General features: G+C 54.3%; 1 protein-coding gene across 2 annotated transcripts; it reads right to left on the reverse strand.

Annotated features, from left to right (window-relative positions):
* Window positions 1-59: 59 nt before the first annotated feature.
* On the reverse strand, window positions 60-22,538 carry MFSD4A (major facilitator superfamily domain containing 4A). 2 transcript variants are annotated; one of them, XM_030965763.1, is made up of 10 exons: window positions 22,190-22,538; window positions 15,633-15,831; window positions 14,717-14,956; window positions 8,328-8,496; window positions 6,197-6,312; window positions 5,659-5,832; window positions 4,193-4,340; window positions 2,896-2,966; window positions 2,597-2,717; window positions 60-1,212 (listed from the first exon to the last, which is right to left on the reverse strand). In XM_030965763.1, the coding sequence occupies exons 1-10, from the start codon at window positions 22,417-22,419 to the stop codon at window positions 1,148-1,150; spliced, it is 1,533 nt and encodes a 510-aa protein (XP_030821623.1). In that variant the 5' UTR covers window positions 22,420-22,538; the 3' UTR covers window positions 60-1,147. The 2 variants fall into 2 exon arrangements, with proteins under 2 accessions (XP_030821623.1, XP_030821622.1); XM_030965762.1 differs by having other exon boundaries at window positions 6,197-6,315.
* Window positions 22,539-24,156: the final 1,618 nt, after the last annotated feature.

Here is a 24,156-nt window from a genome sequence, read left to right on the forward strand (position 1 = left end):
CACCTTTAATTAAACACTGCTTTATATACACACGTACATATGTACATCACATACAGCAGTTCAAGCAAGGAGTTGCATCCACAGCCACTCCTGGCAGGAGGAGTTGGACATTCCCCAAAATTCCAGTCCTTTCCTGGTGGCTGGGACAGGCCATGCTGGGGCTGTGGGAGTACCTTACACAAGGCACCTGGATGAGGAGATTGCACAGGTGAAGCAGCTGGAGCCTGGCTCCCAAAAATAAAATAAAATTTCAAAAATTAAATCCCTTCTCTCTTGGAGCTTGGCTTGGAAGTTGGAAATAAAACCGACATTAAAATAAGACACTGCAGCCAGAGCAGCTCGAGGAGTGACTTAAAGCAAAAGGAACCAGCACAGCTCATTCTTGACTTGAAAAAAACAAAGAAACCCCCCTCTCCCCAAAAAAGAAAAAAATTAAAAAGCAAATGATTACTTAAAATCATTGAAGAGGCCTGAGCATGCTGAGTAAGACACTGTTTAGAGTGTGGAATATACAGGAATTAAGTGTGCAAATAGAGACAGGCCCTGCTGCCTGTGTGCACCTGGGGGACTCTGCCGCTGTGGGACTTCCCCGCTTTGGAAGGATCAAGGGAGGTGGCACAGAAATAGTCACAAAAACGAATTAAAACCCAGGATTGTGCTGCAAATTCGAGGGGGTCCCTGTGCTTCACAAGCCAGAAATAAAATCTATTCAAGCCAGGAGACATTCAGTCTTGGATGAGGAGCAGAGAGCAGCTTTTCCTTCCCACCCTCTGTCCTGAGCAGGTAAAAAAAAGTTGATTTGCAGGAGAAAAAAACTTCATTTGCAGGAGAAAAAAACCTTCATTTGCAGAAGAAAAAAAACCTTCATTTGCAGGAAAAAAAAAAACCAAAACTTCATTTGCAGGAGGAACTGCTGTGCAAATGTCCCTGCTTTTAGTCCCAGGATCAGGCTGGCAGGATTTTTGGCACAACCCCCGTGCTCAGCTCGACATGTTGGGCTTGATTTCCTCGATTCTGCCTTACCCCACCTACTGTGCTTTTGATTGCAGAGAACTTGCATGATTCAGTTCATTAAATGTGAAATCACCCTTGGGAGTAACGCTTAATTGGGGCTGGGTTTATTGCTCGTGCCGGGCCGGGCCCTCCCTCAGCGCTGGTACTGCCCCGTGTCCTCGGGCACTGCCGCTTTCTCCGGGGAGGCCTCGTCCAGCTCTGCCAAAGATTAAATCGGTATTTCACCTCAATGGATGCTTTTATTGAGATTAAAGGGGATGGGTGTGAGGTTTTTCCCTCTGGAATGTTGTTATTTCATCACCCCACCATGTCCAGGCCTTCCCTGGGCACCTCCAGGGATGGGCGCTCCAAACCTCCCTGGGCAGCCCCTTCCAGTCCTTTCCATGAGGAAATTCCTGCTGATGTCCAACCTGAGCCTCCCCAGCCCAGCCTGAGGCCGTTCCCTCTCCTCCTGTCCCTGTTCCCTGGGATAAGATCCCAAATCCCCCCGGCTGTCCCCTCCTGGCAGGGAGTTGTGCAGAGCCAGAAATTCCCCCTGAGCCTCCTTTGCTCCAGGCTCAGCCCCTGCCCAGCTCCCTCAGGACTCTCCAAACCCTTCCCAGCTCCCTCAGGACTCTCCAAACCCTTTCCAGGTTTCTCCAAACCCTTCCCAGCTCCCTCAGCTCCTCCAAATCCTCCCTCAGTACTCTCCAAACCTTTCCCAGCTCCATGAGGATTTCTCCAAACCCTTCCCAGCTCCCTCAGGACTCTCCAAACCCTTCCCAGCTCCCTCAGGACTCTCCAAACCCTTCCCAGCTCCCTCAGGATTTCTCCAAACCCTTTCCAGGTTTCTCCAGACCCTTACCCAGCTCCCTCAGCTCCTCCAAATCCTCCCTCAGGACTCTCCAAACCCTTTCCAGGTTTCTCCATTCCCTTCCCAGATCCCTCAGCTCCTCCAAACCTTTCCCAGCTCCCTCCGGAGCCTCCAAACCCTTTCCTGGTTCCCTCAGCTCCTTCAGCACCTTCCCAGCTCCCTCAGGATTTCTCCAAACCCTTTCCAGGTTTCTCCAAACCCTTTCCAAGCTCCTTCAGGATTCTCCATTCCTTTCCCCATCTCCATTCCTTCCCCAGCCCCTCAAACGGCGGGCCCAGCCCGTGCCCCCAGCTGTGCCCAGCACAGCCCAAGCCACACCTGTGCGTGGTTTTTGCCAGCCCCACTCTGCTCCTTTCGTATAAAAACAACCAGCAGCTCCAGACTGAGGTGATAACTCAAAAATCCTTTATCTGTGAGGCTTTTCCCAGAGCCTGACAGCTGCCCTTGGATGGCAGCCCTGCTCATTCCCTGGATTTCAGCCAGGTAACAGCCCAGGGAAGCTGGTGCTGTCTGTGATTCCTGCTTTTTTCCCTTGCTTCTCCAGCAGAAAAGAAAGCAAACCCTGAGCTGTGGCTGCCAAGGCTTTGTGGGCAAGACAAAGCAGGAAAAGGAGAGAGGAAGCAGCAGGAAAATAAACATTTCCTTGCATTTTGCTGGAATCTCTGGAGTGAGGCTTGCGCTGCTCCTGCTCCCATCCCAAAGCTGGGCTCAGGGCTGGGGTTCCCTTACCTGGGCAGGGCTTGGGGTACATCCTGTGGAAAAACACCAGCAGGGCGTAGAAGGTGAAGGCCAAGCAACCAAAGATCATCCCGCAGACCAGGAAACTGTAGCTGCCCCGATCATGGATAATCTGCAGTGGGATGGGAAATTAAAAAAAAAAGGGATCAGACATCATCAGATCCCTCGTGGATCATCAGGGAGGGCTTTGCTGGCTGGTAACTGCTCGGGCAGTGCCCAGGAGCAGAACTGAGGGTTTGATTAGTAAATTCCAAATTTATTTTGGGTTTTGCCAGCTCCTGGCTACTCACCGAGCCCACCAGCAGCTGCAGCACCATCTCTCCAATGCCAGCTCCAGTCACCAGCACGGTGGTGGCACAACCTGTGAGGAAACAGGGCAAGGGGTGGTGGCAGCAAAGTGACACAGCCAGCAGGGCCACCCTGTGCTCCCTTAAAGCTTTCCTGGGGATGTCAGCACACAAAAATCAAAAATACTCCATGCGTATTCCCACTTAATGCTGAAAATGCCTCAGCAGACCTGCAGTAGTGCAGAAAGGTGAAAGTTGAAGTAAAAAAATGCAATCTGCTGTCACCTGTCTGTGCTGGCAGAGCTGCTGGTGCCTCTTGCTGGGAAGGTTTTTGTGTTTCTGTCTCACTGCCCTCGAGACAGAGGCTGGCAGGGAGCTCCTGGGGGAGCTGGCCAGGCTCTGTGTAGCCACGATAATTTCTGAAAAATCCCTTTGCCAGGATTTTTTCTCCTGAGAAGCTGAGAGGCCTCAGGAACAAAATGCAAACAATGATTATCTGCTGCTGTGGAATGCAACAGGTGCATCTGTGATTGGTCTCATGTGGTTGTTTCTAATTAATGGCCAATCACAGCCCAGCTGTCTCAGACTCTCTGAGAGTCAGGAGTTTTCCTTTTTCCTTTCCCCTTTCCTTTCCTTTCCTTTCCTTTCCTTTCCTTTCCTTTCCTTTCCTTTCCTTTCCTTTCCTTTCCTTTCCTTTCCTTTCCTTTCCTTTCCTTTCCTTTCCTTTCCTTTCTGATGAAATCCTTTCTCCTATTCTTTTAGTATAGTTTTAATATATCCTTTACTTTTAATATAATCTATATCATCAAATAATAAATCAGCCTTCTGAAACATGGAGTCAAGATTCTCATCTCTTCCCTCGTCCTGGAACCCCTGTGAGCACCACCACAGCTCGGGGCTTTCCAGCTCAGGTGATCTGGTGATGTTTTCAGAACCACCTCAGGTTATCTGGTGATGTTTTCAGAACAAGCTCAGGTTATCTGGTGATGTTTTGAGGACCACCTCAGGTAATCTGGTGATGTTTTCAGAATCAGCTCAGGTGATCTGGTGATGTTTTCAGAATCAGCTCCCTCCAAAGCAGCATTCCTGCCCCTCCCTGAGCCCCCCAAACCAGGAACCAAGGCTGGATCCCTGCCTGGGGTCTTTATTCATCAGCAAAACAGAGAATTTTGGACACTTCCCTTCAACAAATCTGCCTTCAAAGGCAAACCTGAACTTCCAGGCCTCCTGAGGGAGGAGGGAAGGAGCTGAAAAGAAGGGGATGGGATCTAAAAATGCACCTGGTGAAATGGCAGCTGACCTTTGTACTGCAGGATGTCCTCGGTGTAGGCCAGCATGCTGGGGAAGGCGCTGCTGAGGAACAGCCCCAGCGATGCTGTGCCCACAAACAGGAAAACCACGCTGGAGGAGAAGATCAGGAGCAGCAGGAAGGTGATGAGGACCCCGACCTGTGAGCAGCACCCACAAAAATCAGTCAGAAAAATGCTGAGTGCAACAGGGTCTAGAGTTTGGTTTTAATAGGAAATATTCTGGATGAGAAAATACGTTTATTTTTAAGGGGAAATAGTCTGGAAGAGGAAATATGTTGTAAAAAAAAATTCAGTGTTTGAGAAACTGAATGGCCAAAGAAAATCCATCTGGCTTTGAATTTGCTAATTTTCATTACACAACTTGGTAATTAAGTCTTAATTTCATTACATAGAAATTTATGTATACGAAACATATACTTTTAAATGCAATAATACCTTCCACAATATTTACATGTCTTAATCACCAATAATTCTTTATTCTGCCGAGTAAGACTGAAGTCACTCTCAATAATTTCAGGATTAACTCTCAATAACTGCTCAGAAAGCAGCCACAGCATTAAAGCCAAAGAGGCCACTGCATTTAAATCAACTTTCCCTCACCTCTGGCTTGTAGGGGAAATAACCAAAAACTCTGGGGAGAGCCCGAGTGATCCAGGGCAGAGTCAGCAGAGGGAGCTCTGATATTCCAGCTCAGCAGAAATTTGGATCCTGAAGAAGCCAAATTCGAGCTGGAATTTGTCATGACGATGCTGCAATGACTCCAGGAGCTGCTGGATCCTACAGCAGCTCCCAGCACTGCACAGGGTCAGTGGCAGCCAGGTGGATTCTTACTCAGAACATCCCAAAATCTTCTCCCCACCCTGTTAGATGGGTATTATAACTCACTGCAATGTGTTTTAGTATCAAAATACGGCCTCCAAAATCACTTCTGGTTCAAATAAATTGGCAGTTAACTGCCTGCTCGTGCTTTTTCTCTCTGTAAGGGGATTGGGATCATCCCCTGCCTGTTTTCTGCCATGTCCTCACACAGATCTTCCTCACACATCCCACAAGGATTCCTGCCCCTTTCCCGAGGTGTTTTATGGACTTCAGCAAGCTCTGCCAGCTGCTGCAGCCCTCAGCAGAGAATTTACAGCGTGACCTGCCTTCCCTTGGCCATGGCCACCCCAGGAATTCATTTCCCCGTGGATGAAGGGGTCACTGGGTAAGGTCAATAAAACGGGCAATTTTTTAGTGCCAACTCTCCCAGCTGAGGAGCAGGCTCAGGAAAGCTGGGAAATTTGAAATTGTCGCTACCTGGAGGGCACCTTGCCCACCCTAGCTGTGCAAACCCCCCAGGTGTGAGAGGAGCTGCGGCCATCAAAGGAGTTAACCCCATCAAAGGAGTTAACCCCGTCAAAGGAATTAACCCCATCAAAGGAATTAACCCCATCAAAGGAATTAACCCCATCCTTACCACGTTGATGAAGACCATGGTGGCTGGCTTCATCCTGTAGGACACGGGGATGGAGATGAGCCTGCCCAGGGTGATGAAGCCCCAGAAGAGGCTGGGCAGGTACCCAGCCACCTTGTGCACCACGGCCAGCGGCTCCTCCACGGCGTAGCTGTACACGAAGCCCGAGTACTCTCCCTGCAGGAAAATCCTCTCTGTCACATCCCCGCGGGGACTTCAGGCTCCTCTGTCCCTCAGTGCATGGTGGAAGGGTTTGCAGATCCACCAGCAGCAGGGTGTGGGGTTTAGTGTGTCCTAAAAGGGCAAAGCTCCATGGCTGTTCCAAGGAAAACCCAGAGATCCTCCCTCCCCGAGGGGCCGCCCTGCCCTTTGGAGTTCCGCACTCTCCAAACATCACATTTAGAGCTCAGGGTTGCTTATCCTTGGAGATGGAGAGCTTGGGAAATTCCCATTCCTGTCTAACCCTTCTCACCATGAACCCCTGAGGGTTTCACAGGGGTTTGGGAGGAAAAAATGCAGAAATTTGGACAACTGCACTAACCACAATCCCATCAGTCATGAAGAGAACCAGAGCCCCGGTGATGTGCACGGCGAAATAGGTGAAGGAAACCCCTCGGAAGTTCTTGCTTTGGCAGCAGCTGAACAAATCCTCGTGACCTGCTGCAGAACAATGCAAAGCAAACCTGACCAGAACGTCCCCCCGGGGCTGGGTGGCTGCCAGCCCTCAGTGGGGTTTGCTCTGTGGGACAGCTGCAGGACAGACCCAGCCTGGACCCTGAACGTGGGGCACTGCTGAGCTCGGGGGGCTCCCCCTCACCTTCACCTTCCTCTAAGCTTCCAGAAGGAAATGGGAATGGCTGTGGGGTCTGCCCACAGCCTGGGATCCTGCATCTCCCCAGCCTGGGATCCTGGTGCTTTGGGGTATCTACTGCCCACACCCCCAGAGATCCTGAGCTCTCCGCACCCCAAAATCCTGGGCTCTCCACACCCCAAAATCCTGGATTCTCCACACACCCCAAAATCCTGGATTCTCCACACCCCAGAATCCTGGCTCTCCACACCCCAAAATCCTGGGCTCTCCATATGCCAAAATCCTGGCTCTCCTCACCCCAGAATCCTGGGTTCTCCACACATCAAAATCCTGGGCTCTCCATACTCCAAAATCCTGGGCTCTCCACACCCCAAAATCCTGGGTTCTCCATATGCCAAAATCCTGGCTCTCCACACCCTAAAATCCTGGCTTCTCCACACCCCAAAATCCTGGCTCTCCACACTCCAAAATCCTGGGCTCTCCATACTCCAAAATCCTGGGCTCTCCACACCCCAAAATCCTGGGTTCTCCACACTTCAAAATCCTGGATTCTCCACACCCTAAAATCCTGGCTCTCCACACCCCAAAATCCTGGTTCTTCTCACCCCAAAATCCTGGCTCTCCACACCCTAAAATCCTGGCTTCTCCACACCCCAAAATCCTGGCTCTCCACACTCCAAAATCCTGGGCTCTCCACATCCCAAAATCCTGGGCTCTCCATACTCCAAAGTCCTGGGTTCTCCACACTTCAAAATCCGGGCTCTCCACATCCCAAAATCCTGGGCTCTCCATACTCCAAAATCCTGGTTCTTCTCACCCCAAAATCCTAGGCTCTCCACACCCCAAAATCCTGGCTGTTCATGCCCCAAAATCCTGGGCTCTCCACACCCCAAAGCCCTGGGCTCTGCTGCCACTTCTCTTACTGCAGCTGCTCCTGCTCCTTTCCCCATTCTGGGGCTCCCCAGCCCTGGCCCTGCCCTCACAGGCAATGAAAACACAACCGTGGCACTCATGGCCCAAATCCCCTCATGCCTGGAGCCACCCCAGAGTGGAGCCCTGCCCAGGAGAGCTCCCAATCCTTGGGTAAGGGATAATGCACCCAACAAGGCACCTTTGGGAAAGGGGGGCACGCACACAGAGCTCGGCATCACCCCTGAGCCTTCCCACATCTCCTCACCTTGAAGAATTCCCTGAAATTCCTTTTTGTTGCCATCTCTCCAGGAATAACACGGAACACTTCCCAAAGCCCTAAACCATATTTACTTCTGAGATTCACTGTTTACCCAAAGAATTGACTGTGACACGTCCCTGCTGGCTAGGAAAGAACAATGTCACCATTGTCCCCAAGGCAGGGTGCACCCATGAGGTCAAGAGCAAACTATTGCTGGATTTCACTTTTCCCCTCGAACAAGGGAGGGGAAATCTGTTATTTCTTATTCCTTTCCTATAAAAATCAGCGTCTGCAGCACAATGAACTGAAATAATCAGTAAGAAACGTGACCCTTTAAACAGAATAATCAGTAAGAAATGTGACCCAAACCCAGGAGGGAATGAAGGGGCATGACTGACACGTGTCCCTAAAGGGTTGGGGGGCCCAGGGTTGGCTTTAGGGTGGCTCAGAGAAACATGGAATGGAGAAACACAGCCTGGAGGCCTCATTGGGACTGGGACACCAACATCTGTTCAAGATTCCATCTAATTTGAGGGCAATTGGGCACCAAATGTTTTGTTTGGGTACTCCTGGATGAGATCCCTGTGGACACTTTGCAACAGACAGCAGCGCTGGATCTCCCACTACACCCAGACACTCAAATATGGCTTTTTCTCCCCAAAATCCATAAGAGAGGCATTTTCAGCTCACCTGCAGCTGTGTGGGGTCTCTGGGCAGCGGTGGAGAGCTCGTCCTTGTCCCCAGGCCGTGTCTCCAGGGCCAGCTCATCAGCGGACAGCAGTGGGTGGCTGCTGCCGTTGAAGCAGGGCACCATCCGCTCCTTGTAGAGCAGGAAGAACACAGCGATGGGCACTGGCAGCTGGGGAGGGGACAGAGGGGTGGTGAGCACCTGAATGTCCCAAAAACTACCCCAAAACCACCCCCAAAATCACCCCAAAACCACCCACAAAACCACCCCCAAAATCACCCCAAAACCACCACCCAGCTCCTCCAGCAGCAGCGATGGGCACTGGCAGCTGGGATGAGGACAGAGGGCGGATGAGCACCTGAATGTCCCAAAATCATCCCAAAACCACCCCAAAAACCACCCCAAAACCACAGCCCAGCTCCCCCAGCAGCAGCGATGGGCACTGGCAGCTGGGGAGGGGACAGAGGGGTAGTGAGCACCTGGACATCCCAAAACCACCCCAAAAACCACCCCAAAATCACCCCAAAACCACCGCCCAGCTCCCCCAGCAGCAGCGGTTTGAGGTGCTGGGCTCAGATTCCGCAGGGGAGGTGCCTGAGGGGAATTTCAGAGCAAGGAGAGGTGGGGATGGGACAAGGAGGCACTGAGGCTGGAGAGGGGAAAAGAGGGAGGAAACTGGGAGAAAAGTCTCCCGATCTGCTGGGCTGTCCCCAGCCAGTCCCAGGCTCCAGCATCCACCTGGAGATGGGCACAGGGACCCCAGACAAACCTCCCAGAGTGCCAGCCCTACAAACCCCAAACGCTCTGGGGTCCAACCCTGGGCTGCTGCTGCCCAACGAGTGGAACCCCAGAGCCTGTGGGGGCAGAGCAGTTGGAATTCTGCCCGAGGGAAGAGGGAGCTGCTCCCAGCCCCGTGCCCAGCCATTAGCAGGGGTTGCTCAGCACCTCCTGAGAGAGGAGCCCGTGGTTCCCAGGCCAACAGGGACAGCCCAGGGCCCTCCAGCAGCCCCTGGGCACAGCCTGAGCGGGGCAGGGAGGCTCCAGCCACAGCTCTGGGGTCCTCTGTGCATCCAGGGATGCTCCAGCATTCCACGGTCCCACCCCACATCCATGGGGCAGCAGTGATCCCAAGGGATGAGCCCACACCCAGGACTCCCTGGTGCCTCCAATTCCACAGGGAATGGATCTTTTTTTCCTTTTCTTTTTTTTCCCTTTTTTATTTCTCTTTTTTTTTTTTTTTGGTGAGGAAACAGAGGGGAGCGAGCGAAGCTCTCCCGTCTCCTCCCAGCACAGCCCAGCGGTGTTTACACTGCAACCAACCGGGGGAGAAAGCCAGGAAATCCTAAGTGACAGCTCATTCCCTTGTTTTCTACATGTCTGGGAGCAAGTGTGAGCTCCAGCTCCAAATTTCCTGCCTTTTGTTGGCTCGTGGCATGATTTAAATGTATGGAGAATTCCCTCCCCTGCCTCCCACCCCGCCCCTCCAGCCTGAATTCATTTATGAGGCCTGCATTGTTCTGGGAACAATGGGAATAGGAACAGTGAGTTCGGTCCCATGGAAGAAAAACGCATTTGCTTGATAGTTCTGATCCTTCCGGAGGTCAGGACCAGATTTCATTCTTCTGAATTGCAGATTTAGCAAAAATATTCCCTCCCCTCAGAGGGCCTGGCTGCGCAGATAACGGCCCTGGGCACTCCCAGCCTCGAGGACAAGGCTCCAGTTTGGGATACCCCAATTCCCAGTCCCACTCTGGGTGTATCCCCAGACCCCAACTCCCAGCCCCATCCCATTGGGATACCCCAACTCCAGATGGGTGTATCCATCCCCAGTTTGGGATTCCCCATCCCAGTCCCACTCTGGGTGTATCCCAGTCCCCAGTTTGAGATTCCCCAATTCCCAGCCCCACTCTGGGTGTATCCCAGTCCCCAGTTTGGGATTCCCCAATTCCCAGCCCCACTCTGGGTGTATCCATTGCCCCCAGTTTGGGATTCCCAATTCCCAGTCCCATTGGTATCCCAGTCCCCAGTTTGGGATTCCCCAACTCCCAGTCCCACTCTGGGTGTATCCATTGCCCCCAGTTTGGGATTCCCAATTCCCAGCCCAGTTGGTTATCATCCATTTACAACACCCATATAAGAAAAATTTTCTATCAGTTATATTTTTTCTTTGATTCCCATCATTTATATCATTTGGATTCCCCAATTCCAGTCATGTATATTTTTTGGTGTATATTTGGGATTCCCCAATTCCCAGTCATTGTACCAGTCCCCATTTATATCCAGTCCTTGGGTGTATCATTCCCAGTTTGGATTCCCAATTCACTTGGGTGTAATCCCCAGTTTGATTCCCCAATTCCCAGTCCCATTGGTATCCCAGTCCCAGTTTGGGATTTCCCAATTCCCAGCCCCACTCTGGGGTTTTCCCTGCTCTCCACACCCTCACCTTCAAACCCAGCATGTCCTTTTTGCTTTAACCAGGCTGGGACATTTTTAGGAGGTCCCACCCATGGCTGTGACCGCCCCGTCCCATCCCTGACCATCCCTCCTGGACAGCCAGATTTTGGTGCCATTTTCTCCCAGAATTCCTCCCCAGGATATTTTTTGCTGCTTTTTTTTGGTAATTTTTTTGGCAGGAAGATTTTCTTTTCCAAAGGGAAAAATGGACAGCAGAGCATTCCTCACCAGGAGCAAAGGGCCAAGCAGAGCCCTCAATTCCAGCACCCAACACTTCCCAAATTCCCAGAGCTGCTCCCTCCCTCACCTGGCAGATTTATCCATCCCCAAAAACCCCACAAGCTGCCACATCGCCCAGCTCAGCGTGGGGATATTCCAGCTCCTTCCTTCCTTCCTTCCCTCCAAATTCCCAGAGCTGCTCTATCCCTCACCTGGCCAAGCAGAGCCCCCAATTCCCCAATTCCAACATCGAACACTTCCCAAATTCCCAGCTCCCTGCACCCAACACTTCCCAAATTCCCAGAGCTTCTCCGTCCCTCACCTGGCAGATTTATCCATCCCCAAAAACCCCACAAGCTGCCGCATCCCCCAGCTCAGCGTGGGGATATTCCAGCTCCCTCCTGCTGCTATTTCTGGCTGTTCCCCCCCAGGAATCCGGGATCCTTCCCTGCCATTGTGTCCCAGGCTCCTTCAGAGCACAATGGAGTGTCCCACACTTCCCCTGGGAGAGCACCTTCCTGACAAACACCTCCCTCTCCACAGAACGTTTCCCTGATTTCCAGCCCCTTCCAACGGGCTGGGCGATGAAATTTCCGTCCTGTGGGAGAACTGAACTCTAAAATATGGGGGGTTTGTTCCAAAATCTGGATGAAAAGGCAAAAAATTTTCTCGTTGAGTGAAAGAGTTTTGGCTGGGAGTGATCCAAGCGCTTTGTTTTGATTATGCTGAGCTGCTTCATTTTCCCAAAGCAAACCCATTTTGCTTCAAAAACATCGGCACAGCTCCGCTGTCAGCTCTGCGCTGAGCACTCGTGCCAGAGTCAGATTGAGACATTTCCACTCCAAACAAAAGCAAGAGCTCGAAATGAATCATTTCAGCTCGTGCCTTGTCAGAATCCACACAAAAACCGGGCTGGAAATGTGGGATTTGGCCATTTTATAACCAAGCTGCTGCTCCTGGTTTCCATTTCTGTTGTTAACTCTTTTCACCCACATCCCTGGGGGTTTAAAAAACCCCTTCCCATCATCATCCTCTGCTGTTTCCACCTTGAAAAGAGTCAGCACTTTGGAGCTGAGCTGCTCCCAGCATCTCCAGCAGGTTGGGGTGGTTAGAATAGAATAGAATAGAATAGAATAGAATAGAATAGAATAGAATAGAATAGAAAGAATAAAAAAAAGAAAAAGGAAATAAAAAGAAAAAAAAAAATAAAAAGAAATAAAAAAAAAAAATAAAAAAAATAAAATAAAAAAAATAAAATAAAATAAAATAAAATAAAATAAAATAAAATAAAATAAAATAAAATAAAATAAAAAAAGAAATAAAATAAAATAAAATAAATAAAATAAATAAAATAGAATAAAATAAAATAAAAATAGAATAAAATGAAAAATGAAATGAAATGAAATGAAATGAAATAAAATGAAATAAAATGAAATAAAATAAATAAAATAGAATAAAATGAAAAATGAAATGAAATGAAATAAAATAAAATAAATAAAATAGAATAAAATGAAAAATGAAATAAAATGAAATAAAATGAAATAAAATAAAATAAAATAAAATAAATAAAATAAAATAAAATAAAAATAAAATAAAATCAGTTGCCTCCGTGAGGATTTGGGAAAGGCAATCACAGCTTGGCTCAGGAGCTGAGCACATCCAACTCCCCACTGGGTGTTTGTTATTTAACCCTTATCCCAGAGCCTCCTTTCCACGTTCCTGGTGTTCCTGCACAGCCTGTGGGAATCCTGGGAATTCTGTATTCCACCCACCCGCTGGTGCGTGCAGCACTTGTGTCCTGATGCACAAACCCACAGCCATCCTACCCCAAAAATCCCCTCGGGACGCTGCTGGGGACAGAGAGGGCTCTGGAAATTCCCAAATCAGACACATCATCGGGTTCAAAGCAGGTGTGAAACTCTGCTTCCCAACTGACTGGGTTTGCTCGGGATCCGCTGGCTCTGGAGTAATTAAAAGCGCATTTCCCGCGGCACAGACAGAGCTGGAGGTAATTACAGCTGCCCCTCCACCCAGGCTGGGCCTTTTTTGGGTAATTCTACTCAGAAACTCATCCCAGCACCTCCCACAGGGAGCTGGGAGGGCCTGGAAACCCCTGCATGGGGGAAAATGGGGGTTTTAATAATTTAATAAATTGAGAGAGGGCCCAAGGGAAGGAAATGCAGCTGCCCTTGCCTGGTGCTGATGGACGGGTGGCAAACAGGGACAGGAGAAGGGGAATGTGCCCATCCTCGAGCTCTGAGAGCTGGATTCCAGGGGGAAGGAGCTGCCAGGCAGGATCACCCGTTTTACTGCTCCTAGGATGGGCAAAAGGGACCCCAGATCCCTCTCTCCCCCTTAAAGGAAGGACTGTCACACCTGCCGGGACCTCCAGGGAAAATAATAACTACAGAGAGGCCCTGATCACTTCTGTCCCTTCATCCAGGGCGCTGATGGGCCCTTGCCTGGGAATGTTCCCAAATCCCCTCCTGCCAGGCCATCCCCAGCCGAGCAGGAAGGAAAAGCTCTGGGTCTGAGCAGAGTTTGCTGGTCCAGCTCGTGCCTGGGAGGTGCTGCAGGCACCCACTGCTCCCAGAGAGCTCGGACAAACCCCAGAGTCGATCCCAGCAGGAAAAGAGCCCTGATAAAAACGGGATTTGGCAACAAATGATCCTTTCCCTGCATTCCCTCACCCCATTCCACGACCTCCCAAACACCACAAACCCCAGAGTCGATCCCAGCAGGAAAAGAGCCCTGATAAAAACGGGATTTGGCAACAAATGACCCTTTCCCTGAGTCTCACCCCATTCCAGGACCCCCCAAATCCCAGAATCAATACCAGCACATCCAGCAGGGAAGTGCCCTGATAAAAACAGGATTTGGCAACAAATGATCCTTTCCCTGCGCCTCACCCCATTCCAGGACCCCTCAAACACCACAAACCCCACAGATCCCTGGAGCAGGGGCGATCCCAGCTGGGCACTCCTGGGATGATCCCATTGGATACTCCAGGGACAATCCCAGGTGGATACTCCTGGGATGATCCCAGGTGGATACACCCAGGATGATCCCAGCTCCCGGGATGATCCCATTGGATACTCCCGGGATGATCCCAGCTGGATCCCCCCCAAACACCAGAAATCCCACAAATCCCTGGAGCAGGGATGATCCCAGCTGGATATTCCTGAGATGATCCCAGCTGGATATTCTGGAGTGATCCCATTGGATACTCCTGGGATGATCCCAGCTCCTGGGATGATCCCAGCTGGATATTCTGGGATGATCCCATTGGATACTCCAGGGGTTATCCCAGCTGGATATTCTCGGATGATCCCATTGGGTACCCCAGGGATGATCCCGTTGGGTACCCCAGGGATGATCCCATTGGATACTCCCGGATGACCCCATTGGGTACCCCAGGGATGATCCCATTGGGTACCCCAGGGATGATCCCGTTGGATACTCCAGGGATGATCCCGTTGGATACTCCCGGATGACCCCATTGGGTACCCCAGGGATGACCCCATTGGGTACCCCAGGGATGATCCCATTGGGTACTCCAGGGGTGATCCCAGATGGATATTCTGGGATGATCCCAGTTGGGCACGCTAGAGATGATCCCAGCTGGGCACTCCAGGGATGATCCCGTTGGGTACCCCAGGGATGATCCCATTGGATACTCCCGGATGACCCCATTGGGTACCCCGGCTGCAGCACTCACGTTGATGAGGGCCATGATCCAGAAGGCGTAGGACACGCGTGTCACCACCATGCCCTTCATGGGCAGGTCATAGCGGGACAGGTTGCCGGGGTGGTGCGGCAGCAGGGACTTGCGGATGTGCGGGAGGTTGCTGGAGGCGTTGGCCGTGCCGTTGGCCAGGATGCAGTTGGTGTCCGACAGGAAGGGGTCGGCGATCAGGGGGCTCAGCAGGGCCCCGAAACCCACGAAGAAGTGCAGGGCCTGCAGGAGGTGACACGCTGGAGCAGGAGGGTGGCAGAGCCCTCAGCTCCTCCTCAGAATCACAGAATTAATTCAGCTGGGAAAGACTTTTGGGGTGATCGAGTCCAACCTGTGAGCTGACACCACTGTGTCACCAGATCTGAGTGCCACTTTCCACCAACACCTCCAGCGGATGGTGATGCCACCCTCCCAATGCCCAAGGACCCTTTCTTGGAAGAAATTCCTCCTGAACTTCATCCTAAACCTGCCCAGGGCGGTGAGGGCACCCCAGTGCCACAGCCAGGCTTTCCTCAGATACCTCCAGGGATGGTGATGCCACCCTCCCAATGGCCAAGGACCCTTTCTGGTAAGAATTTCCTCCTAAAGTCCATCCTAGAGCTGCCCTGGGTAGAGAAAGCACCACAGTGCCACAGCCAGGCTTTCCACCAACACTTCCAGGGATGGTTCCTCCAACCTCTCAATGACCAACCACCCATTCTGGGAAGAAATACCTCCTAAACTCCATCCTAAACCTGCCCAGGGTGGTCAGGGCACCACAGTGCCACAGTCAGGCCTTCCTCAGTCACCCCCAGGGATGGTGATGCCACCCTCCCAATGGCCAAACACTCTTTCTGGGAAAAGCTCCTCCTAAAGTCCATCCTAGAGCTGCCCAGGGGGTTGGGGACGCCGCTCTCACCTGCAGGAAGATGGCAGAGTCCTTCTGGTAGATCTTGACCAGCTGCATGTTGGAGATGGTGTCGATGCAGCCCATGGCCAGCCCGGCCACGGCCATGACCACGGCCAGCACCACCACGTTGTGGCACAGGGGGATGATGGCAAACACCAGCGAGATGGCCAGGGACGAGGCAAACAGGGCCAGCAGGGACTGGGCCAGCCTGGGGAGGGGAGAGGCAGGACACAATCAGGGCCACCAGCAGAGCAGCAGCCACAGGTGGGAAATGGATTTATAGAAAATGGCGTGGTGTGGCTAAAGATGATAAACCAAGTGCTTTGTAATTAGGAGATACCTTCTGATTGTGATGGTGTGAATTGTAACACCTGTATTGTCTCACCCTTCTCACGAGACTGGAAATGGAATAAAAGGTTTTTAAACACCTCTCAATTACCCCATCTCTGGGTCAGAAGAAGATACAATCCAACAGCCACACTGCCCCCCATCTCATTGAGCTCCAGCTCCTGCAGCCCCAGATTTCCTGGTGAGAGGAGGGAGATGCTCCAGAGCCCGGTGTCAGCCACCCCTGCAGCCAGCCTGGGCACTGCCACCTCCTCCTGCAGGGGCGTTGAAATAGGGGTCTCCTCTCACAGCCTCCTGGAGATCTATTTCCCACCCAAGGTAGCTCAGCTGCCTTAGAAGGTGTAAAATCAGCAGGATGGCTTCTGTGGCAGTGTTGGAAACAAAAAGGTTTTAATAAAAGGCAAAATAGCAAAAGTCTTTATAGAGAAAAACCGAGCCAGGTGCAAGTGATGGGATCTGTCCCTTCTCAGGGATGGGATCTGTCCCCTCCAAAGAATGGGATCTGTCCCCTCCCGGGAACGGGATATGTCCCTTCCTAGGGCTGGGATCTGTCCCCTCCCAGAGATGAGATCTGTGCCCTCCAAAGAATGGGATCTGTCCCCTCTAAAGGATGGGATCTGTCCCCTCCCAGGGCCGGGATCTGTCCCCTCCCAGCTCTGGCAGCGAGCAGTGCCCAGGCTGGCACTGCACGGCCCCGGAGCTGCCAAGAGGGAAGGCAGGAAGGAAGGAAGGAGGGAAGGAGGGAGGGAAGCAGGAGCAGAGAGCGAAGCACTGGGATGAGCAGAGATGGGGCTGGAGCGGCACAGCAGACAGAGTGTCACTGGCAGGTCCCTGTCACACCGGGGTGGTGGCACTTGGTAATTAGCAGTAATTGGGGGATGTGGGTCTGAGCAGTGCCCAGCAAGGAAAATCTCCCCACCCCCAGCCAGGCTGGAGAAGGCTCTGAGGAGGAGGAGGAGGGTGGAGGAGACCCTGCTGCCTGCCAGACCCTCCTGCCCAGCCAGGATAGCCTGGCCGTGGCCATGTCACTGTCCCTGGGCCATGTCACAGATCTGGGCCTGCCACTGTCCCTGGCCATGTTACTGCCCTGGCCCTGTCACAGATCTGGGCCTGGCCCTGGCCATGTCCCTGGCCCTGGCCCATGCCACTTGTCCCTGGGTCATATCATAGATCTGGCCCTGTCACTGCTCTGGCCCATGTCACTTGTCCCTGGCCATGTCACTGTCCCTGGCCATATCACAGCCCTGGGCCATATCACAGATCTGGGCCTGTCACTGTCCCTGGCCATGTCACAGCCCTGGGCCGTATCACAGATCTGGCCCTGTCACTGTCCCTGGCCATGTCACAGCCCTGGCCCTGTCATAGATCTGGACCTGTCCCTGGCCATGTCACTTGTCCCAGGCTATGTCACTGTCCCTGGCCATGTCACAGCCCTGGCTCTGTCACTGACCATGTCACTGTCCCTGGCCCTGTCTCTGCCCTCCTCCATCTGCAGCCCCGCAGTGACCTGGCCCTCCATGTCCTGCTCGCTGCTCCTGCTGGGGCCAAGGGCACCTCCTGCCCCTCTCCTGCCCCTCTCCTGCCCCTCCTGGTTCCTCTGGCCGTGCCAGAGCCTGCCAGTGCCCAGCCCAGGGCAGGAGCAGACAATGTTTTCCAAGCTGTGAGTACTGATGGTCCTCTGACAGCAGAGCCGTGGGATTTCTGGGGGAGGGAAGGAGGGAGGGAGCTGGGAGATGTGCACAGTCACGGCAGGAGAAGCGCCTGGCAAATGAGAGAGGAGCAGCTCCGAGGCTGCTCCCTCCAGGGTGCAGAGGCACCAGAGCTGGGGAATCCGAGCTTGGGAGTGATGGGAAAACCTCCCAGAGCATCCCCAAAACTGCAAAATGTTTGGGGTTTTTTCTTGTGGAGAGGCAAAATGTGTGATTTGGACTATCCTACATCCCATGGGCTGTCTGATGGGGCAGGGAGTGTGATGCAGACTCACACACACCCTGAAAAGCACGAAGAAAACTCTGCAGGACCCCCCTGCCTGGCTGGGGAGCAGCTTCATCACCAGTGAAACACTGATTGGGGGTTTTAATGGCCTCAATGAGCATTAAAAACGTCACCCCGGGTCAAAATTCCTGCCTCCAGCCATGGGTTAATGACACAATTGTGCCCCCTGCAAATGCCACCAGCCCAGGGTGGTGGCACCAGGGGCGACCAAGGGATTGCTGCTGCCAGTGCCAGGTCCCAGGTGGGGCTGGAGACTCAGCTCAGCACCCAGGGAGGATTTCCTGAGACACAAAACCCGTGGGAGGCACCCAAAATGAGGCACCCCGTGAACTCAGCCTGTCCTGATGCTGCCAAACCCCTCCAAAGGGCTGGGAAAGCAGCCCCGGTGTCACAGCCTGGTCTCTGTGTCCCCAGCACAGCTCTGGCACAGCCCAGGGCAGGCTCCCCTCCAGCAGGGCGTGAAATGAGCCTTGCAATGCCCCAAATTTCATTTCAGAGCACCCAGAGCACGTCCTGCTCCATCCCAAACCCACAGGAGAGGTTTGGGCTGATCTCTGCAGGATCAAAATGGGCAATTCTCCTCCAAGAGGGCGTGAAAGGAGCCTTGCAATGCCCCAAATTTTATTTCAGAGCACCCAGAGCATATTCTACTCCATCCCAAACCCACAGGAGAGGTTTGAGCTGATCTCTGCAGCATCAGGATGGGCAATTCCAGAGCCAATCCTGCACCCCCAGCCAGCAAATCCCTGCCACAGGGATTAAAGGAGCCCCCACCTCAGTGTTCCCATTGCAGCAGGATCTCTCCAGCTCCCAGCACAGGTTTTGTTTTTATTTTTTTTTTCCCCACCTCAGGAAGCGTTTTCCAAATCCCTCAGATCAAGAGGAAAAATGATAATCAGGCCAGCTCAGACTTGCAAAACTGATCATTAGAAAGCCAAAGCCCCGCGGGGACAAGGTGAGGATGTGGAGGAGGTGAGGATGATCTCACAGCAGCCTCCAGCTCCCCTCAACTCCTGCAGGAAGCAGAGCCACCCTCGGCGGGTTTGGTGTCCCCAGAGGGCTCATCCTGCGCTGCTCTCTGAGCAACAAAAGGTGGCAGTGACAATGGAGTGTCCTGAGAGCTCCGAAACCTCCAGGAGATGGGAATCTGGGGGCAGGGACGGAGCAGGGGGGCTGGTGACAAACACAGGAGAAGAAAATGGGTCCCGTCCCCTCAGCCCTGCAGGAAATGCGACGAAATGGGGAAGAAAAATGAAATGCAGGAGCACCGAGCTCCACTCCAGAGCTGGCAGTGCCAGAGTGGCGATTTCCCCAAAATTTCACCTCCCCGTGGTGTGTCTGAGCCCGTCCCCTCAGCCCTGCAGGAACGGGGTGGATCCCAGTTTCCCCAGTGCCCTCCTGGTCTCTGCCCCCTGCACTGGGATCAGCCCAGGGCTGCCCCACAAACCCTGGGAGCAAAAGCAAATTTTCCACAAGACACAAAAAAGCAATTTTCAACAAAAATGCCGTTTCTGAACTAAAAAAAATCCCAACACCAATCTGGGGCACTCTGGTGCTTCTGTCAGCAGCATGTGCTGGGCTTCAACCTCACATTTCAAACTTGAAATGCAACAAAATGGGGAAGAAAAATGAAATGCAGGAGCACCGAGCTCCTCAATGGAGCTGGCAGTGCCAGAGTGGGGATTTCCCCAAAATTTCACCTTCCCCTGGTGTGTCTGAGCCCAGGCTGCTCCTCCCAGCTCTCCCATCCCATTCCCATCGCTGGAGCTGCTCCTGCAGCCCCATCAGGGGCTCCTGGGAATCGTTTCCAGCTGATTCCAGGCACGAGGAGTCCTCGGGGTGTTCAGAGGAGCCCAGGGCTCCTTTCGGGGGCTCTCTGTGCTCCTGGAGCCCCCCCAGCAGCAGCTGCAGGGACTGAGGAGGCTCCAGCCCCATCCCCAGGGATGCAAACCCTGGGAAGATCTGCATTTCCTGGGGCACAGCTCCTCACACATCCCAGCGAACCCCAGGGGGGTCCCCTGAGAGCTCAGACCCCATTTCCTGAGGGGCTGCTCCCCCAGCCCTGCCTCTGCACCTCCAAAAACTCAGGGGAGGGACCAGCAGCAACCCCAGGACTGCAGCACAGAGCAGCAGCATCGTCTGCACCCCCTGGCAGTGCAAACTTTGCATTTCCTTGGAATTCTGGAGCTGGGTCGTGCTGAAGGGACAGAGCAGCACTGAAATCTCTCCTCCCAGAGCTCCAGGAGCAGCACCCAGCAGCTTCTCTGGGGACAGGAGAGCCTGGATTCCGGTGCCAGCACCCATTCCTGCCCCACACCCCGGCACTGCTGTCCCCCAGGGGGCACCCAGGGCGATTTAACCCAAAGGAAGCGGCAAATTCTGCATCCCTGAGGCGCCAGGAACCACCCTCAGCTCCCAGCCGGGCTCCAGGGATGCTCCACAGCAGCTTTCCATCTCCCAGCTGGAAAAGATGACCCGGCCAGCGCTCCTCCCTGGTGGCCCCGAGGGCGCCGTAATTTGATTTATAAAGCCTTGGCAGGACGGCTCAGTCCATCCATCCCTGAAGAAGGGATTGGACCGGAGCTCCTGGAGCCTGAACAATTCTTATTCCCACACATTTGGAGGCTGCAAGGCTCTGAGTAACCTCCCCACAACACTCACAAGCTCCAAAAATCCCAAATATTCCCTCCTGCCTGCCTGGCAGGGCTGTCCCTCCCCAGCGGGGACTCCACAAATCCATTTTCCTCCAAAATCCCAAACAGCACCAAATACACTTTTTTCCCCCCAAAACGCAGCTGTGGAGCTCAAATTTTGGGAATCCCCAAGCGCAAAACCCCCGATGGGATCTGGGGAGCTTTGGGAAGGAGCTGGCAGCAGGAATTGGGCATTTTCCTTCCCTGCTCCTCCAAACATATGCGAGGCAGCCCCGGGGGCTGGCAGAGGCTCCGCTGCTGACCCAGCACTGCCGGAGCTGTGGCAGAGCCGCAGCGAGGTCCCCACGTGCTGTCCCCAATGCCCAAATTGTCCCCTCCTCGCTGGGGACACCAGGACAGCTCCGCTCACAGGAGCTCCAGCAGCCGGGGCTCCCCTCAATCCACAAATATCTCACACCCGGCGCGTTTTAAGGAGGTTTTCTCGAGGATTCCCGGGGGGTTCTCCCCATCGGGGTGCGCGGATCACACACACGTTACATCACCGCCCCGGCATCGGTGACAACGTCAATAATCAGCTGATGGAGGAGCTGTCACCCAGCCCCAACCAAACGCCTCCCCGGCAATCCTCAGCCTTGAGCCAGCCTGGGTGAGTGATTTGCAACACATCCTGGGCACGAGGCTGGCTCTGAGTCCCTTTTGGGGCCCCTCATGGTCCCCCCAGCCTGGTGTCCCCCCCCTCCTCCTCAGGACACCACGAGGACCACTCGCATCCCTCCACGTGTTCTCCCAAACTCCTGCCAAACGCGGCGCTGCCACCATTTCCGACGCCGAGGTTATTGAAACACGCTTCCGAAAATATTCTTGGTCGGGCGATAAACAGCCAAGGTTAAGGAGAGAAAAAAAAAAATCCAGAAAACAACAAAACAAATAATCCCTCGCGGGAAGTTGTGGCTGGAACTTCACGCTGGGGCTGAGCGGAGCTCCAGGGAGCGGCGGCTCCTCTCCGGGGGATGGAAGCGCACCGGGAGCCGAGCGGGGCTGCCGGGGAGGGACCCCCTGCCCGAGGGGGCCCCGGGGGCTGCGGAGCCTCCGCGACGCCCCCCGTGCCCGCTTCCACTCGGGAGTGGTTTTCCCACGCAGCATCCCCGGCTCGGTTCAGCTCCCCAAGCTCGGCTCATCCTCGCGAGCCCGGCTCAGCTTCCCAAACCCGGATCAGTCCCCAAGCTCGTCTCAACCCCCCAAGCCCGGCTCAATCCCCCAATCCTGGCTCAGCTCCCCAAACCCGGCTCAGCCCCCAAAGCCCCTCAAACCCGGCTCAACCCTCCAAACCCGGCTCAGCCCCCAAACCCGGCTCAGCCCCCAAGCCCGGCTCAGCCCCCAAGCTCGTCTCAACCCCCCAGCTCGGCTCACCACCCCAAACCCGGCTCATCACCCCAAGCCCGGCTCAGCCCCCCAAGCCCGGCTCAGCCCCCCAAGCCCGGCCGGCGCTGCCCACCGCGATCCGGGCTAAGGGCGGGGGGTCCGCGGGGAGCCCCCCAGGGAGCAGCGCTGAGTTCTCCAGGCTCTTACGTCCTTTTGAAGACCCCTCCGAGGCAGCTGCCGAGCAGGAGGCAGAACTGCTGCGAGAAGAACACCCAGGTGATCTGCGAGAGCGAGCTCTGGGTCTGGCAGCGCAGGTCCAGCAGCGTGGGCCCCAGGAAGGCGATGCAGAGGCCGAAGCTGAAGAAGACGCTCCAGTAGGTGAGGGTGGGCTGCAGGTTCCTCCGGAACCGCGCCGACACCCGCTCGTCCCACCACATCCTGCGCTGTGGCGCTGGCGGCGGCGCGGGGCGGCCCCGCTGCTGGAGCTCCGGCTCCGGGCTCCGGCTCCGGCCCCGCTGCCGCCGCCCCGCTGCCGTGCCCGGCCCCGCTCCCCGCTCCTCCTTTGCGGGATGTGGCTGCTCCCGATCCCGCCGCGCCGGGCGCTGGCTCCGCCTCCGGGGCCGGGCGGAGCGGGGCCTCTCTCCATCCCCCGCCGCCCCCGGAGCCGCCCCGCCGGACTCCGCGCATCCCTCGGGCGCTGAAAGCAGCGCTTTGCCTCCCTCCCCCTCCCTCTCCTCCTCCTCCTCATCCTCATCCTCCCCCTCTTCCTCCTCACCCTCATCCTCCTCATCCCTCCCGGGGGGGGTCGCATCATCCTCCCCAAAATGGGGCGACCCCTCTGCTCCCGCCCCCGCGCAGCCACAGCGGCTGCACCCCGCTGGTGGAACAGAGCACAGGCGAGACAGGAAATCCAGAAATCCCCCTTTTTTTTTTTTTCCTCTCTCTCCGTGGCCCTGACAAGGTGCCACCGTGCCAGACAAACGCAATTAAAGTTGCCCCTTCGCTGGGTAAAGCAGCACAAGGCGCCTTGGGGCGGGGGCAGGGCGCGGTTTTTAAAGCCGGAGCGGTTGATGCTTACGCAAAAGGTTCTTCTCTAGAGGATGGGTTTATAAATATTTCACCTACTTTAGCTGGGGAAGGCTGGCAATTTTTAGAACACTCTTTCCAGGCAGAGCAGAGCCGGCGGAGCTCGGCCATGACGGAGCGCTGGCTGCAGGTGGCCGGGCACGGGAACTCGCCCATCCTGTGACCCTGTGCCTCTGGAATGTCGCTCCGGGGACGCAGGTGCTCATTCGCACCTGGCCACAGCTTAATCTTTAGCCAACCCCAAATTACATGCCAGCCCTTGTTGTTCCGTGCCAACCCGCCCACAGAACACGGGCACGGCTCCTGCCACCACCGCCGCAGGGGACAAAGGGACCGTGACAGCGAGGGACGGGTGATAACCGCACCCCAACCCCCCCAAAATGCCCCAAACTCGAGGCTCCTGCGGCTGCCGGGCACCCGAGGCCATTAAACAATCAAAGAAACAATCACAGAGCAGCCGAGGCGCCCCGAGGGCCGGGAGCGGTGTCCTTGTGCTGCGTGACCGATGGGGACAGCCAGGGCCAGGCAGGAATGAGGCTCAGGGACAGGGCATGACTCAACAACGGCACGGCGGAAATCGGGTTTTATCGTTAGGGCATCAACACTTCCCAAACCAGCCGGGATGGGGACGCTGAGCCACAGCCTGGGGCTCTTCCTGCCGGGCAAAAACTCGATTTGAGGCGGCGTTGCTGCAGCAGCCTCTGCTTCCCTTCCCCTGGCAGAAGGGAGAAAGGACTGGGAGAACAAAGCCTTTCCACCAAAAAGATTGGGATAACAAAACCTTTCTACCCAAAGGATTGGGAGAACAAAGCCTTTCCACCAAAAAGATCGGGATAGCAAAACCTTTCTACCCAAAGGATTGGGAGAACAAAGCCTTTCCACCAAAAAGATCGGGATAACAAAAGCTTTCCACCAAAGGATTAGGATAACAAAGTCTTCCCACCAAAAAGGTTGGGATAACAAAACCTTTCAACCAAAAGGATTGGGATAACAAAGCCTTTCCATCAAAAACTGCTGGGAAAGGCAGCCAGGAGCACTGGAGCACCCACGTCGTGTGCTCCTGTGTCACCTGCTCCAGGTGACCCTGG

This window comes from Camarhynchus parvulus, chromosome 26 (genome assembly GCF_901933205.1).
Source record: "Camarhynchus parvulus chromosome 26, STF_HiC, whole genome shotgun sequence".
In the NCBI taxonomy this organism is placed as follows: Eukaryota; Metazoa; Chordata; class Aves; order Passeriformes; family Thraupidae; genus Camarhynchus; species Camarhynchus parvulus.